At 42.2% G+C, this 14,219-nt stretch overlaps 1 protein-coding gene across 4 annotated transcripts in view; it reads right to left on the reverse strand.

Annotated features, from left to right (window-relative positions):
• Positions 1 to 14,219, reverse strand: part of LOC117439014 (fatty acyl-CoA reductase 1) — a 51,647-nt gene that overhangs the window by 6,581 nt on the left and 30,847 nt on the right. For all 4 annotated transcript variants that reach the window (XM_034074693.2, XM_034074692.2, XM_071201746.1 and 1 more), the window contains exons 3-7: positions 12,498 to 12,673; positions 8,222 to 8,401; positions 6,992 to 7,169; positions 1,201 to 1,245; positions 993 to 1,111 (exon numbers count right to left, since the gene is read on the reverse strand). In XM_034074693.2, the coding sequence (XP_033930584.1) occupies positions 993 to 1,111; positions 1,201 to 1,245; positions 6,992 to 7,169; positions 8,222 to 8,401; positions 12,498 to 12,673 (698 nt within the window). The remainder of the gene's footprint in view (positions 1 to 992; positions 1,112 to 1,200; positions 1,246 to 6,991; positions 7,170 to 8,221; positions 8,402 to 12,497; positions 12,674 to 14,219) is intronic.

Consider the following 14,219-nt stretch of genomic DNA (forward strand, 5'->3'; position numbering starts at 1 on the left):
TTTCCCATCTCTGTCTAGTTGGCTAAATAATATTTAGGTTCTTTAGCTGATGACTTCCTCAATATTCCCCCCCTCCCACCTAATCATTTATTAATATCAACCAAAGTCGTTTTTTTTTCTCCAAATATGCCTGGTGTAGCCTGGAGGCAACCCAATTCCTCATCATAAGTTGGTGCTGCAGCTCCTCTTTAAACACGCTGTAGTAAAGATGTATGAGATTTGACACAGTTTGAACTCTTGGACTCTCACCACTACATTTCTTTAAAACTTTTTCACTTCATTTGATTATTTCCAACTTAATAAAGATGTTACTTTAGGTGTAATGGCTTTCAAACCTAACCATTGTAGAGAATAGTGACATCAGGATAATACAGGCTCACAACTCTTCTACCAGTACATTTTCGCTTTTATCCAGGTCATTTTACTGTGGATGGAACTAATAATAAAAAAGTATGTCACATTCTGATAAATAAGCTGTATGCACATCCCATTTTTCATATAACACGACATATATGTTATGTACATTATAAAATCAAATTAAAGACTGCTATCAGGTTACCTATTCTATATATAAATATGTGCATGCATATGTGAGCAGTATAGTAAACAATAACTATCTGTCGCTATCTGTTGTTGTCTGGGTTATTGTTTTTGTTTATATACAGTATGTATATTGTGAACATGTATAGTGCTGTTAAAACCAATTTCCCGCTGGGGACAACACATCTAATCTAATCTAGCTGGAGTTTGCTAGATGTAACCAACTGACCTTTCTGTAGTACCACAATATTTCATTTAGATATTTTTACATATTTTGGCAAATATTGCACCTCATGATATTTGGGATATTGCACTAGTCCATATTGCGATTTTGATAACATTGCAATTGAAAAAGCAGCCCTGTAATTTAGCAATAAGCCTACAAATTGTGAATCTGTCCTTTAATATGAGGACCATAGCGTGTCAGATGATAGCACTGGGTGTGCACTAACCTGTGCACAGCGGTGTACCAGCCCGCAGCCAGTGTGAGGTTGATGACCATGTCCACGGGGACTAGGTCAGCCACCGCGTCGTTGTTAGCTCTCATAGTGCGCAGGATCCCCTTTCCAGCCTGATTACAGAACAGCACTTAGTCACAGAGCTCCAAAACATGACTGTGTGTTTAAGCTTTGAGATGTAAGGGTCACTTTTTTTACTTACGGCTATAAAGACTCCACTCGGCCCGTTGAAGTTGTCAATCCAACCCTGAGGTGTAAAGCAGAGAAACGTGTTAATGGGATGAAACAGAGCTTTGTCAGTCAGATTCATTATGTTACTAATGCTAGCTAACTAATGCTAGCTGATAATTAAATGTGATGATTTATAGTCTTTCAATTTAATTATATTGTGGAGATTGATAATACCAAGCATATAATAATTCAAGATTTTTTTTAAATTGGCTTTTTGGGAAGTCTTAACCCCCTGATCCCACCGGAAGCGTCTGCGCAGCGCTGCGGCCGCGCCGCACTGCGGCCGCGCCGCACTGCGACCGCGCCGCACTGCGCCCGCGCCGCACTGCGCCCGCGCCGCACTGCGACCGCGCCGCACTGCGACCGCGCCGCACTGCGCCCGCGCCGCACTGCGACCGCGCCCGCGCCGCACTGCGACCGCGCCGCACTGCGCCCGCGCCGCATTGTGTGTCAGGGGCGGGAGATTCATGTGATTGGTTGTTGGTCGAGTGTCAGACACGCCCGCCGGCAAGCGTCAACGCACGCCGCTGTGTGGACGGCCGTCACTGCGGGGCAAAGCTGCAGGTGCTGATCTCTCTTCACTCGTGTTTATGTCCAAATCCATCAGATCTAGCTAGTTCTAGCCAATGATATGGCTGCTGCCCCTCCCTGCACGCAGATCACGCAGACTCAAACCTCATCTTATGCCCAAATGTGGCGCAAATGTGCTCCGCAGCCGTTGCAAGGTTCCGGCGCTAACAGTTCATGAGCGTGCTCCCCGGCCCCCTGTCAACACTCGCGACATATGGCCAGCCTAAACAACAATAAGCGCTGCTTGGCAACCGTGTGTGGCGGCAAAGTACTAGACATTTTGACTGGAGAGATTTAGTTTAGCCGGTATTCAACATATTTTACCAGTCATAGTCAGGTAATTATTTACACTCTAAGAAGAGTTACATTTATATATACATGCTATACTTTGCTATACCCGCAACCTCCGTTCCAGCTGAGAGGGTCTTCTCTACAGCTGGGCTGATTGTGAATCACCTCTGCACATAAAAGCTGTAGGCCTATAGCTGTCAAACTGTGATCACCAGTTCAATACATTTGACAAATTCAACTTGGTTTCTACACTTATTTGAACATGTATGTATTTCCAAAAATTCTTGAAAAGAAATTGGGTAAAAAAAATAAAAAAAAGTCCGAAAAAAAATTGTGACCAAAATGTGTAAAAAAAATTTTTTGTACCCACATTTTTTTTTATAGGATATGTACATTTCGGTTAACCGGTCAACCGTTTTTTGGGGGGTCGAATATTCGAATATACATTTGTTTTCAAATTCCCATCCCTAATTCATACACACTGTTCATACTGCTCACAGGCTGCTGTGTATATCTAGTGTATTCATACCCCTCAATGTTTATTCATCATTCAATTAATTCTATATTTTATTCTGTAGATTGTGTACATTACTTTTCACTTTACTGCTTTTTGCATTCCTGGTTAGAAGCTACACTGCATTTCGTTGTCTCAGTACCTGTAATATGTGCAATAACAATAAAGTTGAATCTAATCTTGAGCAGGAACAAATGTATTTATTTAGTACATATCTGACATTAACGATTAAACACATGTGTGCATTAGGGTTAGGGTTAGCTTCTGGGACGTTTCGAGCCGCGGCACAGCGCAGCGGGTCTGGTGGAATAGCACCCATTGACTAGAGTGGCCGCGATCGCTAAAAACGCCGCAGCGCAGACGCTCCTGGTGGGATTAGGGGGTCAGAGCTGTCCGACTTCAGGCGAGCTTTTTGAGACTTCCCCCGGCTGCGATCGGCTATTCTCGTCTACTTTCGAGGCGAGTGGCCGCGCCGCGGCTCGAAGCGTCCCAGAAGCTCCTCGCCGCAAGGAATTTCTAAAATATAGGATGAATTGGACGCTGTGTGGACGGGCCGTCACTGCGGGGCAGAGCTGCAGGTGCTGATCTCTCTTCACTCGTGTTTATGTCCAAATCCATCAGATCTAGCTAGTTCTAGCCAATGATATGGCTGCTGCCCCTCCCTGCACGCAGATCACGCAGACTCAAACCTCATCTTATGCCCAAATGTGGCGCAAATGTGCTCCGCAGCCGTTGCAAGGTTCCGGCGCTAACAGTTCATGAGCGTGCTCCCCGGCCCCCTGTCAACACTCGCGACATATGGCCAGCCTAAACAACAATAAGCGCTGCTTGGCAACCGTGTGTGGCGGCAAAGTACTAGACATTTTGACTGGAGAGATTTAGTTTAGCCGGTATTCAACATATTTTACCAGTCATAGTCAGGTAATTATTTACACTCTAAGAAGAGTTACATTTATATATACATGCTTTACTTTGCTATACCCGCAACCTCCGTTCCAGCTGAGAGGGTCTTCTCTACAGCTGGGCTGATTGTGAATCACCTCTGCACATAAAAGCTGTAGGCCTATAGCTGTCAAACTGTGATCACCAGTTCAATACATTTGACAAATTCAACTTGGTTTCTACACTTATTTGAACATGTATGTATTTCCAAAAATTCTTGAAAAGAAATTGGGTAAAAAAAATAAAAAAAAGTCCGAAAAAAAATTGTGACCAAAATGTGTAAAAAAAATTTTTTGTACCCACATTTTTTTTTATAGGATATGTACATTTCGGTTAACCGGTCAACCGTTTTTTGGGGGGTCGAATATTCGAATATACATTTGTTTTCAAATTCCCATCCCTAATTCATACACACTGTTCATACTGCTCACAGGCTGCTGTGTATATCTAGTGTATTCATACCCCTCACTGTTTATTCATCATTCAATTAATTCTATATTTTATTCTGTAGATTGTGTACATTACTTTTCACTTTACTGCTTTTTGCATTCCTGGTTAGAAGCTACACTGCATTTCGTTGTCTCAGTACCTGTAATATGTGCAATAACAATAAAGTTGAATCTAATCTTGAGCAGGAACAAATGTATTTATTTAGTACATATCTGACATTAACGATTAAACACATGTGTGCATTAGGGTTAGGGTTAGCTTCTGGGACGTTTCGAGCCGCGGCACAGCGCAGCGGGTCTGGTGAGCTTTTTGAGACTTCCCCCGGCTGCGATCGGCTATTCTCGTCTACTTTCGAGGTGAGTGGCCGCGCCGCGGCTCGAAGCGTCCCAGAAGCTCCTCGCCGCAAGGAATTTCTAAAATATAGGATGAATCCTATTTTTGACGTGGCGCAGCGCAGGCAGGAAGTGGAACGTTCATCCAACAACTGCTAGGCTGCACACACGACGCTCCGCTTCCGCAACATTTTGAAACGCGCCTGGTGGGTTATGACGCAGGAGGAGGTCGCAGGAGGAGGTCGCAGGAGGAGGGCGCAGCCGCAGCGCAGCCGCAGCGCAGCCGCAGCGCAGCCGCAGCGCAGCCGCAGCGCAGCCGCAGCGCAGCCGCAGCGCAGCCGCAGCGCAGCCGCAGCGCAGCCGCAGCGCAGCCGCAGCGCAGCCGCAGCGCAGCCCAGACGCTTCCGGTGGGATCAGAGGGTTAGGGGGTTCCCCGCCACTCTAGTCAATGGGTGCTATTCCACTAGACCCGCGGCTCGAAGCGTCCCAGAAGCTCCTCGCCGCAAGGAATTTCTAAAAATGTTCTAAAAATTTTTTTTTTGATGACCACTGGATACAGACTGGTTACAGACTAGGGCTGCACGATATTGAAAAAAACTGACATTGCGATATTTTTTTCCCCTGCGATATTGCGTTTTTTCTATAATTTTAACCGGATGAAGGATTTGAGTCACGGGCGTCTGGATCTTAACTGGTTGACTCATTATACCTTAAATCATGATCTAACATGTCATGATAATGCATTTTGCTTACCCTCAAATAAGGGGGTTCATCTGTGAATGAAGAAGAGAAGAACCTGTTTGTATCCAAAATAGTTCCAGATGGCAGATGTTGCTTTTCTTTTTGGAAGTACATCTTCATTCTCGCCGGTATTGTCCTCCTGTGCCTCGCTAATTTTTTACCGGTTTTTTGATGTGCTGCAAACCAGCGGGGTGGGGCCTGCTGTGATCTGATCAAGAATGATTGTGATTGGTGGTTTGCTGTGCATGCAGAGCCTGCATGTCACTCACTCAAGTACCCCTGACATGAGAGCCGCGCAAGTTTTCCTTTTGTAGCAAGCAGCAAAAAATAATTGTAACATGATGTGTTTGAGTTAATTTACTTACTTAATATCGCACGTCCTAAAAAAATAAATTGAAAAAATAAATAAAAAATCACACGTCCCTGCGATGTGAATATCGCGCATGCGCATATTGCGGTTATCGCCATGACACCATATCGTTCAGCCCTATTACAGACTGCAGCAACGTGGGGGCTGGAGAGGCATTGTGTGTGCGTGTGTGTGTGTGTGTGTGTGTGTGTGTGTGTGTGTGTGGGTGGGTGGGGGGGGGGGCTTGTCCTGAATCTAATAATATGCTCTGCTGCAGATAAAGAGCAGGGATGAACTGACCAGAGGTGTTTAGCTGCTCTACAATCTGCTTCATGCACAGATACATCTCTGACTTGATATTTTGCATCATACATGTTGGCTATGGAAGATCTTTGAGTCGAAAACTGAGAGAACTCGATGCATATTGTGGTTTTAAACCCAGCACACACACACAAACATATAAATAGATAGTCAGTCCCCCCCCCCTGCATCACAGCGCCTACTGGCAGGAGCTGTCAAGGCGATTGCATGGCCGAGCGTGAGTGAGGTTCTTTGAAGAGGCGCTGCCAGGCCGGGCTTACAACTGAAGGCTAAGCCAGGAACTGCCGTGCCAGTGCACGCACACACACATTTCACTTGTGCCAACAAGGGCTTTCACGTCTTATTTCTGGATTTTTCATTTTTGCAGCATCATCTAGAAATCCCTCAGAGTACATTTGATTATTTCACGGTGTACAATCAATATGTGTGATGTTTATTGTAGCATCTTTCCCTGTTTTTTCTTCCCCCTCCTCACAGCTGTTAAACCTCTGCACTTAAGCACCAGCAAAGAAATACAAATTATTGATTTCTTTTGTTGTAGAAAGTTTCATATACATCACATATGTTGTCTTGAAAGAGACATTTCGATTAAAATTAAACTTAATATACTCTTACTATATTCTTGTTGTTTATACCCAAAGTATTTAGTTATAGTACGTAAATTAACATATATTTTAGAGACATAAAAAAGTAACCTTGGGTGTTTAACACAAAACACTCTTAACTGAAAACCACTAAAATGTCCCAGCTTAATGTAAAGGTTACAGGTGAAATAGCAGATTGCCTTTTTATTTACCTTGTGCAGACATAAAAAGGTGTTAAGAACATCAGTTTTGTAAATGCTGCATTACAGGCAGCTTGACAGAAAGCAGCTTAAAATGATGCTGCAACGTTTAACTTTCTAAGTCCTCTGGCCTTTGCATGAACTTTTCTGTACTTCCAAACTTCCCACCCTCAATGTGACATTCAGTGTCAGCCGTTCTCCCATTTCAGCCCCCCTCACCCCCAGCAGCTGTTTGAGCAGACTGAAGCCGGTGAGGTTGAATCCTGCTGCTCCTCAGTCAAGATATTAACCAATTTGCTTTAATCCTTGGCCATTTAAGATAAAACCCCCAGGGGAGCAGCATTGATCTGTGCAGAATAACGTCGATCAATATCTGATTTCCATTCGTTTACTGTCACAGGAGGAGCATGGGATCAAGGAACCAGTCACTCAAACTTTTATCACAGCCCGTTTAGAGGAAATACTCACAGGGACAGGCTCCTGCCAGCTGGCCCCCACTATGGAGGGTCTGATGATGGCGATGTTGAGCTTGTCCTGCTCCTGCTGCACCACACACTCCGCCAGGGCTTTGGTGTAGGTGTACGTGTTGGGCCGGTCCCCGATGAGCCGCGGCGTGATGTCCCGCACGATGCTGTCATCCATCCACCTGAAGACACACAGAAGAGTCAGAGGAACGTTCCTCTACACTGTGCCACACTGTGGTATTATTGTATTCTATGTTGATCATTGACTGATATCTGCATCACATTACATTTAGCTGTCATCCAAAGTGACTTAGGATAATGGCATTCAACCATATATGAACAAACTCAAAACAACAGGAACCCTGCAGGTACATTAGCTTTCATAAGCCAGACCATTGTAAGTGCTTCTGCATTGGCTTCACTTAGGACAAACCCATCTAAGTGTTATGTTCGGGAAAAGGTTTTCTTTTTCAAGGTGCAGTCAAAAAAGGTGGGTTTTTGGTCTTTGTCGGAAGATGTGTAGACTTTCTGCCATCCTGATAGTCAATGTGGAGCTTGTTCCACCAGTTTTGCATTATTATTATTATTATTATTATTTACAGCATAAGGCGTGTGTAGGAAAATCCAAATGAGCATGGTTTTATGAATCAATCAATCAAGTCATTGATACAGTAGCTCTCTTGATACTAACGTTTAAAACGGATGTATGGAAGCCCTGAGAGCAAGACATTTTTCTCTGGTGAACCCTTATCTAAGTCAGTGTTTTCTTTTTCTTTGACAGAATAATTTTTGTTTCATTATTCCAAGTGAATTTAGGCCTATGCTCACTATAATATAAAGTCATTTCCATTAAGTTCACAAGGCTTAGACTGGATATCAAACATGATACTGATGGAAACCTGAGTGGCATTGAGTAATGAAATGTCCTAGAATCATAGTTCTGATCTTCTTTGGTCATGTTTAGCAATTTCATTTATTCAGAAATGTCCTGACCTAATAAGGAAATCAGGAAAATACTGAAGTAAACCTGCATTTTGAATAGTAAAACACGTATAAGTAATTGGGGGAATTAGTGGATAAAAGCATTCAGGCGGGGCAGAAACCCCACTTAACATCTTTTAGATATATTAATGGTTTTCAGAAACAGCGTGCTCCTCATATCCCATAGGGTATGAATGAAACTGAAATAGAATTGATTCCACGTCCTCGGGGCACCAGCCCTTCCTCTACTCACTCGAGAGAGTCGATGAGTTTCTTGGGCTCGACGGGTGGCGGGTAGATGACCTCGTCGATGTGCTTGCGGTTGCAGTTTGCATAGGCGGTGGAGATGTGAACGAAGGCCTCGAGGTGCTGCATCTGCTTGGCCAGGCTGAGGAGCTGCTGGGTGGCGATCACATTCAGCTGCAGGGCGTGTCTGCGGGAGAGATACACATCGTCAAATAGTGTGTGTTTGTGTGGGAGAGAGTGCAAATCAGTGTGTGAGGGGGAGTGAAAGGTTTGTGTGTGCTTATGTGTGTCAGGAAAATTAGATAAAAGGTGTGTGTGTGTGTATTTGCCCGACTGCTAATATCTCTGTTTGAGAGTGTTTTTCATTCAAATGAGAATTTGCAGACTTTTAGGAATTCACTGAACATGATCATAAGCCGAGAGGGAGGAAGACGAGTAAAAAAACAAGATGAGGGAAACATCTGCTCTCCGTATTATTGTGTTGGTATCATCATTATTTTGACTGAACACAGTTTCCAGCCCATTTGGCTCTCATTTAGCCGTGAGCACTTGATGTAAAGTACAGCAGTAATTAACTTTCATAAATCTAATTTCTACATCAGAATAGAAGTCTGTTCCTCTTCTGCTTTTAAAGTACAATGTTTAAAGTAGATTTTGAGCTATGGATACAACTGACCAATCAATTCTGCCGCATCAGTGATCCACGCCGTCAAACCAAGCGTTACTAATTTCCCCATAAACTGCATGAATAAATGACCACAGCATTACACCTTGTGAAGAATGCAGAGGGAGCCGACATAAAGACATAGCAGAGACGTGTGGGAGGTGGATAGAGAACATGGCTTAATTATGTGAGGGAATAACCTGTAGATCATTTTCTCTTAACGAATAATCACCAGGTCCAGACATTTCTGAAAATTGTGATTAACACAAAAGATGATTCATCCATTATAAGATTTGTTGTTGGTTTATATAAAGTAGAAAGAGAGAGTACTGTCTTTGGTGAAGTAGAAAAGCAGACAAGTCACAAAACTACAAACAGAGAACATATACAAAACAGAAGCATATCAAAAATAAAAATTAATCTCTAAAGACACTAAAGACTAAGACCGGGCTACAAAAGTTAATGCCATGCACATGTATAGCTAGTATATACTGTAAACATCTATTAACTATACAGTAATCTACTATCTGTTGATCTACTGATAATTGTTTATGCAACAGTTAAATAAATAGTTTAGTGGATAAGAAGAAGCACATTTAGCCAGCTATTGTCCTGACAACAATTCTGATTAAAGGAGCACAATTATTTCCTAAAAAAATTGTTTCTGCTTCTGATTTGATCCAGACTCTTTCATGTTTAACACTGATGGCAACACACAGCAACAGATCCAGTAACAGAAAGCACATCAGCGTTCAGAATAAATTCTCCCCCAAGGCGACAGTAAGAAAACCGAGGGTCAGTTGAAACAGACGCTATGAGATAGAGTGCTCCTCTGGCTGTGTGGGTGGTTCGACAGGAAGTGAGGATGGAGAGAGTGTGGGGGGGGGGGGGGGGGCGGAGAGTCCACCAGCATGAATCAGAAGTGGTCAGGTGGTGCCATCTCATCAGCGACAGTACAGATAAATAAAAAAGGGAAGTGTTGACATTCATATGGAGGGTGGTGTCGGTTATTAGAGCAGCTCTGTGTGTGTGGGCGTGTCCTCCTCCCACCACCTTCTGGGACTTGATGCTGGATGTCACACAGACAGGAAGTGATGAATGCACCGCTGTGACGCTTCCTGTGTCTGATTCACTACCTCATCACTTCAAAAGTATAAATATGAATTGATACATCTTTGCACTTATTTTTGTAGTGTTTGCCATCATTCCATATAGTGCTCAGATCAAATACTGAGATCTGGGAACATTACTGCAATAGGTTGTAAAATAAAAGCTAGGAAATATTTTACAAAAAAGTACATGCTGCTACATTACAAGCCTTGGTTTTATTCAGAAATATCCCATCTTTGAAATATTCTTGAAATAAACAGGAGGGGTTTTCCTCTTCAGGCCAATAAAACATGATGAAAATGTCAATCTTAAAAAAAGTGTATTAGTCATGGTTCCTGTCACCAAGATAAATCTGCTTTTTTAAATACCACATTGAAGATGACTTAATACCTATTTGAGGGCAGAACCGAGTATAGCTTTATATGTAATGTCCTGTGCTACCCTGGGACTTAAAGGTCCCCTATTATACTGTGTTTCATCAATATATTACAGGTCTCAGTGCTGATTCTCTGTCTGTTACTTTAGATGGAAATAAGGAGCCCCTCCCCACGCCCCTCTGAGAGATATTTGGTTAAAAAGAACACAATGGTGCTCTAGGAGGAGATTCGGGTGATAAGGTGGGGAGTTACCTTGGTTGGTGATTGGCTAATGGTTACACAAGCCAACAAATCGTCATGACATCATAAAGTTGCCAAAATCTGATCAGTTCATTTTCAGGTTTTTATATAAATGGATCAGGACAAAAAGTGAGCAGATCTTTTTTCCTGAAACTTTCAGAATGTCTTTACACAGAGGGGACACGTGTTTATGTATAAAAGACATGAACAAGTGGATTTTGCATAATAGGTGACTTTTAAGTGTGTTTCTTTGTAGTTATCGGAGATACTTAGACTTTATGTAAAGCATCTCGAAAAGTGCTCCATTGATACAAATATATTATTATCATCATCATCTTTCACAGGCAGTAAATGTATTGAGTCCAACATCCACCTTCCACTTTTTGGGATTTTTTGAAAGTTCATGAGCGGAATAAAAGGCAAAGTCTTCTTCAATTAACTTTGTATAACTTTCCCTTAAATGTATAAAAGAAAGTACCAGCTACTTATTACCTGCTTATTTGGAAATAGCTGGATATAAATGATTCTATAATATTGAGGTAGTTTACTCACATTTTGAGGTAAATGCTAGGGACATTTGAAATGTTTGACCTGCTATTCATCCCCCACAATGAGCTATCTACCTGCGATTTGATTTGCTAATGTATGATAAATGCATGCATTTTGATTTCAAAACCATAGATGGAAAATATTTCTCAGACTTGGTCAAATGCATTATGAATTATGAACAAGACCAAGTGGGTTTTGGATCAGGCTGCTTGGCTTCATTTGAATGAACGACTTGTTGATGTTGATGTTTTGGTCAGAGATGGTCTTAACAGAATGAAACCCTGAGGGCAGCAGGATGGAGCAGTGCTGGTTACATGACACAAACTTACTGGACCAAACAGCTGTATCATCAACGCATCATCCACTGAAGGAAAGGATATAACTAGGCCAACATTACATATGCAGTAATGCACTGTCCTGACCAGGATCCTGAGGCAGCAGCAGAGTGACGACACACCGTCCACTACATGTACCGGGTGGGAAGTCATCACTGGGTTCACCCCGTATAGATTAGAATGAACAAGTTGAAGTTCTTTTCACAAACTACAGGTTTGTATCCAAAAATAATCTGCCATCACACCCATTAGGATCACAGAAATGTCTCTACATCCTACGTGTCTCATTCTTATCGTCTACATTCAATATATTCTGGGTTTATCACACTTTTCTTGCACAGTGTTGCCCTCTCAAAAAAGAAGATAAGATAATATATAATATATTTGTATAAATGTTATACATTAACAAGACAGGGGGATAACTTAACCTTCTTCCTTAATAGTTCCTACTGTAGTTGTTATGGTGAGGTCAGGATTACTAGAAAGATGTGGAAATGAATTTTAAATATATTTCTAGATCTTGACAAGATGTTTTGATAAATAAAATAAAATACTATATGGTTCAGTTCCAGATACCAGTGACTACATGTTTGTAGCCTTTGCAGATACACTGTGATCTCTAAGGTGCAATGCACATGTCTAAATGATCGATTGAGGCATCACTTTTTTGAAATTGCACTATAGGACATTTTAGGTTTTTCATAATGTTTTCTAAAAATATAGATAATTAAATATATAACACCTTTTCAGAATGTACCTTTTTGCACTAAAACAAAGGGAACAATCTAGACTTGTCGTTATTAATAGATTATTACGCTATGATTTTACTGGTCCAGACCACTTGAGATCACATTTGGCTGTATGTGGCCCCTGCACTTAAATGAGTTTGACACCCCTGAGATTAGAAGTAGAAAGTGATGGGACACAGGGTATGTTTGTGTGTTCGTATGAAGGAGTGATGCTGAATGTGATGATTTGTGTTGATGCGTTAAATCTTGAGGTCCTCACTTGAGCGGCTCGTCGAAGCGGATGGTGGCGGCGCAGTGGAAGACCACGTTAATGCAAGCGGAGAGCCTCTCCACGTCCTCGGGGCTGATGGCCAGGCCTGGCTGCGTCAGCTCGCTGCTGATGGGGATGATCTTCAGGTGGAAGTCAGGGTTGACCTCACGCACTCGGTCAAAAAGCTGCCCGACAGAAAACACAGAAAGAAAAGGATGAGATCAAAATCTTACATCAGCATTGGCATCAAATGATGTCATGTCAGCAGCAAATGTGTTGCTTTGCATAAAATCCCTCAGGTAAAAATCACGTCAAGATTCACCACCAGATTTGTTTCCGATCCGATGTGTCTGTCCTGTTTTGATTTATGAAAACCATAAACATATGTGTCATCAAACAAAGGCATCAGTCAACAGGGATCCACATTGTTTCAGGCTTCTGCTCCTCCACACTGACAGTGTCTTATAACTGGTGGTAGCGATACAATGATCTGTCAAACTACAGAAAAGTGAGAGGCGGAATTACAAATCCTCTTTTAAATAAAAGCAAAACTGTTCTTACAGAAATAACTGCTTTCATTTTTACATTTTGTACAATTTTTAAACATATTTGGTCATTATTTGACTTTTAATTTACTACAATTAATCTAGTGAGACTGAGTAAGGATGGAAATGATTGTTAGTTGGAGTCATAGTAAGATATGATACATTACTACTTAAAGGAATGGTATGCTCATGACACTCATTTTTTAAAAATGATCATCCAATAAAACAGACCAGTCTCTGCCAGTCTCTCTTTTTTTTTTTTTAATCCGATGACATTATCAGTGATTTTAAACTGATTATATACCGAAATAACATCAACACTGTGGGCGCCGCCATTTTCCGGACGTGACGTAAACCATGCGTTTGGTTTTCGAGGACACGTTGATCTCCATGTTATTTACTGTAGTTTCTCTCTTCAAATATGCCTCACTGTATCGCGAAATATTGCCACAATTCTGATAGGAACAATCCACGGAATGCTTAGTTCCATCTGTTGCCAAAAGGTAAGCCTAAGAAGTACATTCGGAGGCAGTGGCTAGCGAAATGTGGCCGGGCCGAACCGAAAGATTCACAGGCTCATGTATGCAGCGAACATTTCAAATGTCCGGACGACTACTCTGAGAGTATGATGAAACATAACATGGGATTTATGGAACAACCATTACTTAATGGAGATGCAGTACCATCGGTCTTTCTGGTGTCATCTCCCACCAGGACACCAGTTCGGCCAGTTGAGAAATCGCCCTCTGCAAGTGTGAAGCGACGGAGGAGCAGAAGTAGTGCTCGGAGTAAGAATAAGGTATGTTATAGCGCATTTCCATTGCAGCGGCTAGCCCCGTTTTAACGTCCTTTAGCGTCCAGGCCAGGACAGTTTTTGGTGGCCTTTCCATATAGCGTAGTACCGGCTAGTGTGTATTTTACCCCAGTTTTTTCCGGCCCCATAAAATCGTGATTCTATGGCCAGGGACAACGAAGCTGAGTATGCTAAACTAGAGAGGGAATCGCTAGCAAGGGTGGTACTACATGCATACATATAGTATCTTATATCATCTTCTACACACATGCATTTCCAAACATCTGGACTACCTATGTTGCAAATGTATTATCTCTTCAATTTACACACGGCATCTATTGCACGTCTGTCCGTCCTGGGAGAGGGATCCCTCCTCTGTTGCTCTCCCTGAGG

This window comes from Pseudochaenichthys georgianus, chromosome 23 (genome assembly GCF_902827115.2).
Source record: "Pseudochaenichthys georgianus chromosome 23, fPseGeo1.2, whole genome shotgun sequence".
Classification (NCBI taxonomy): Eukaryota; Metazoa; Chordata; class Actinopteri; order Perciformes; family Channichthyidae; genus Pseudochaenichthys; species Pseudochaenichthys georgianus.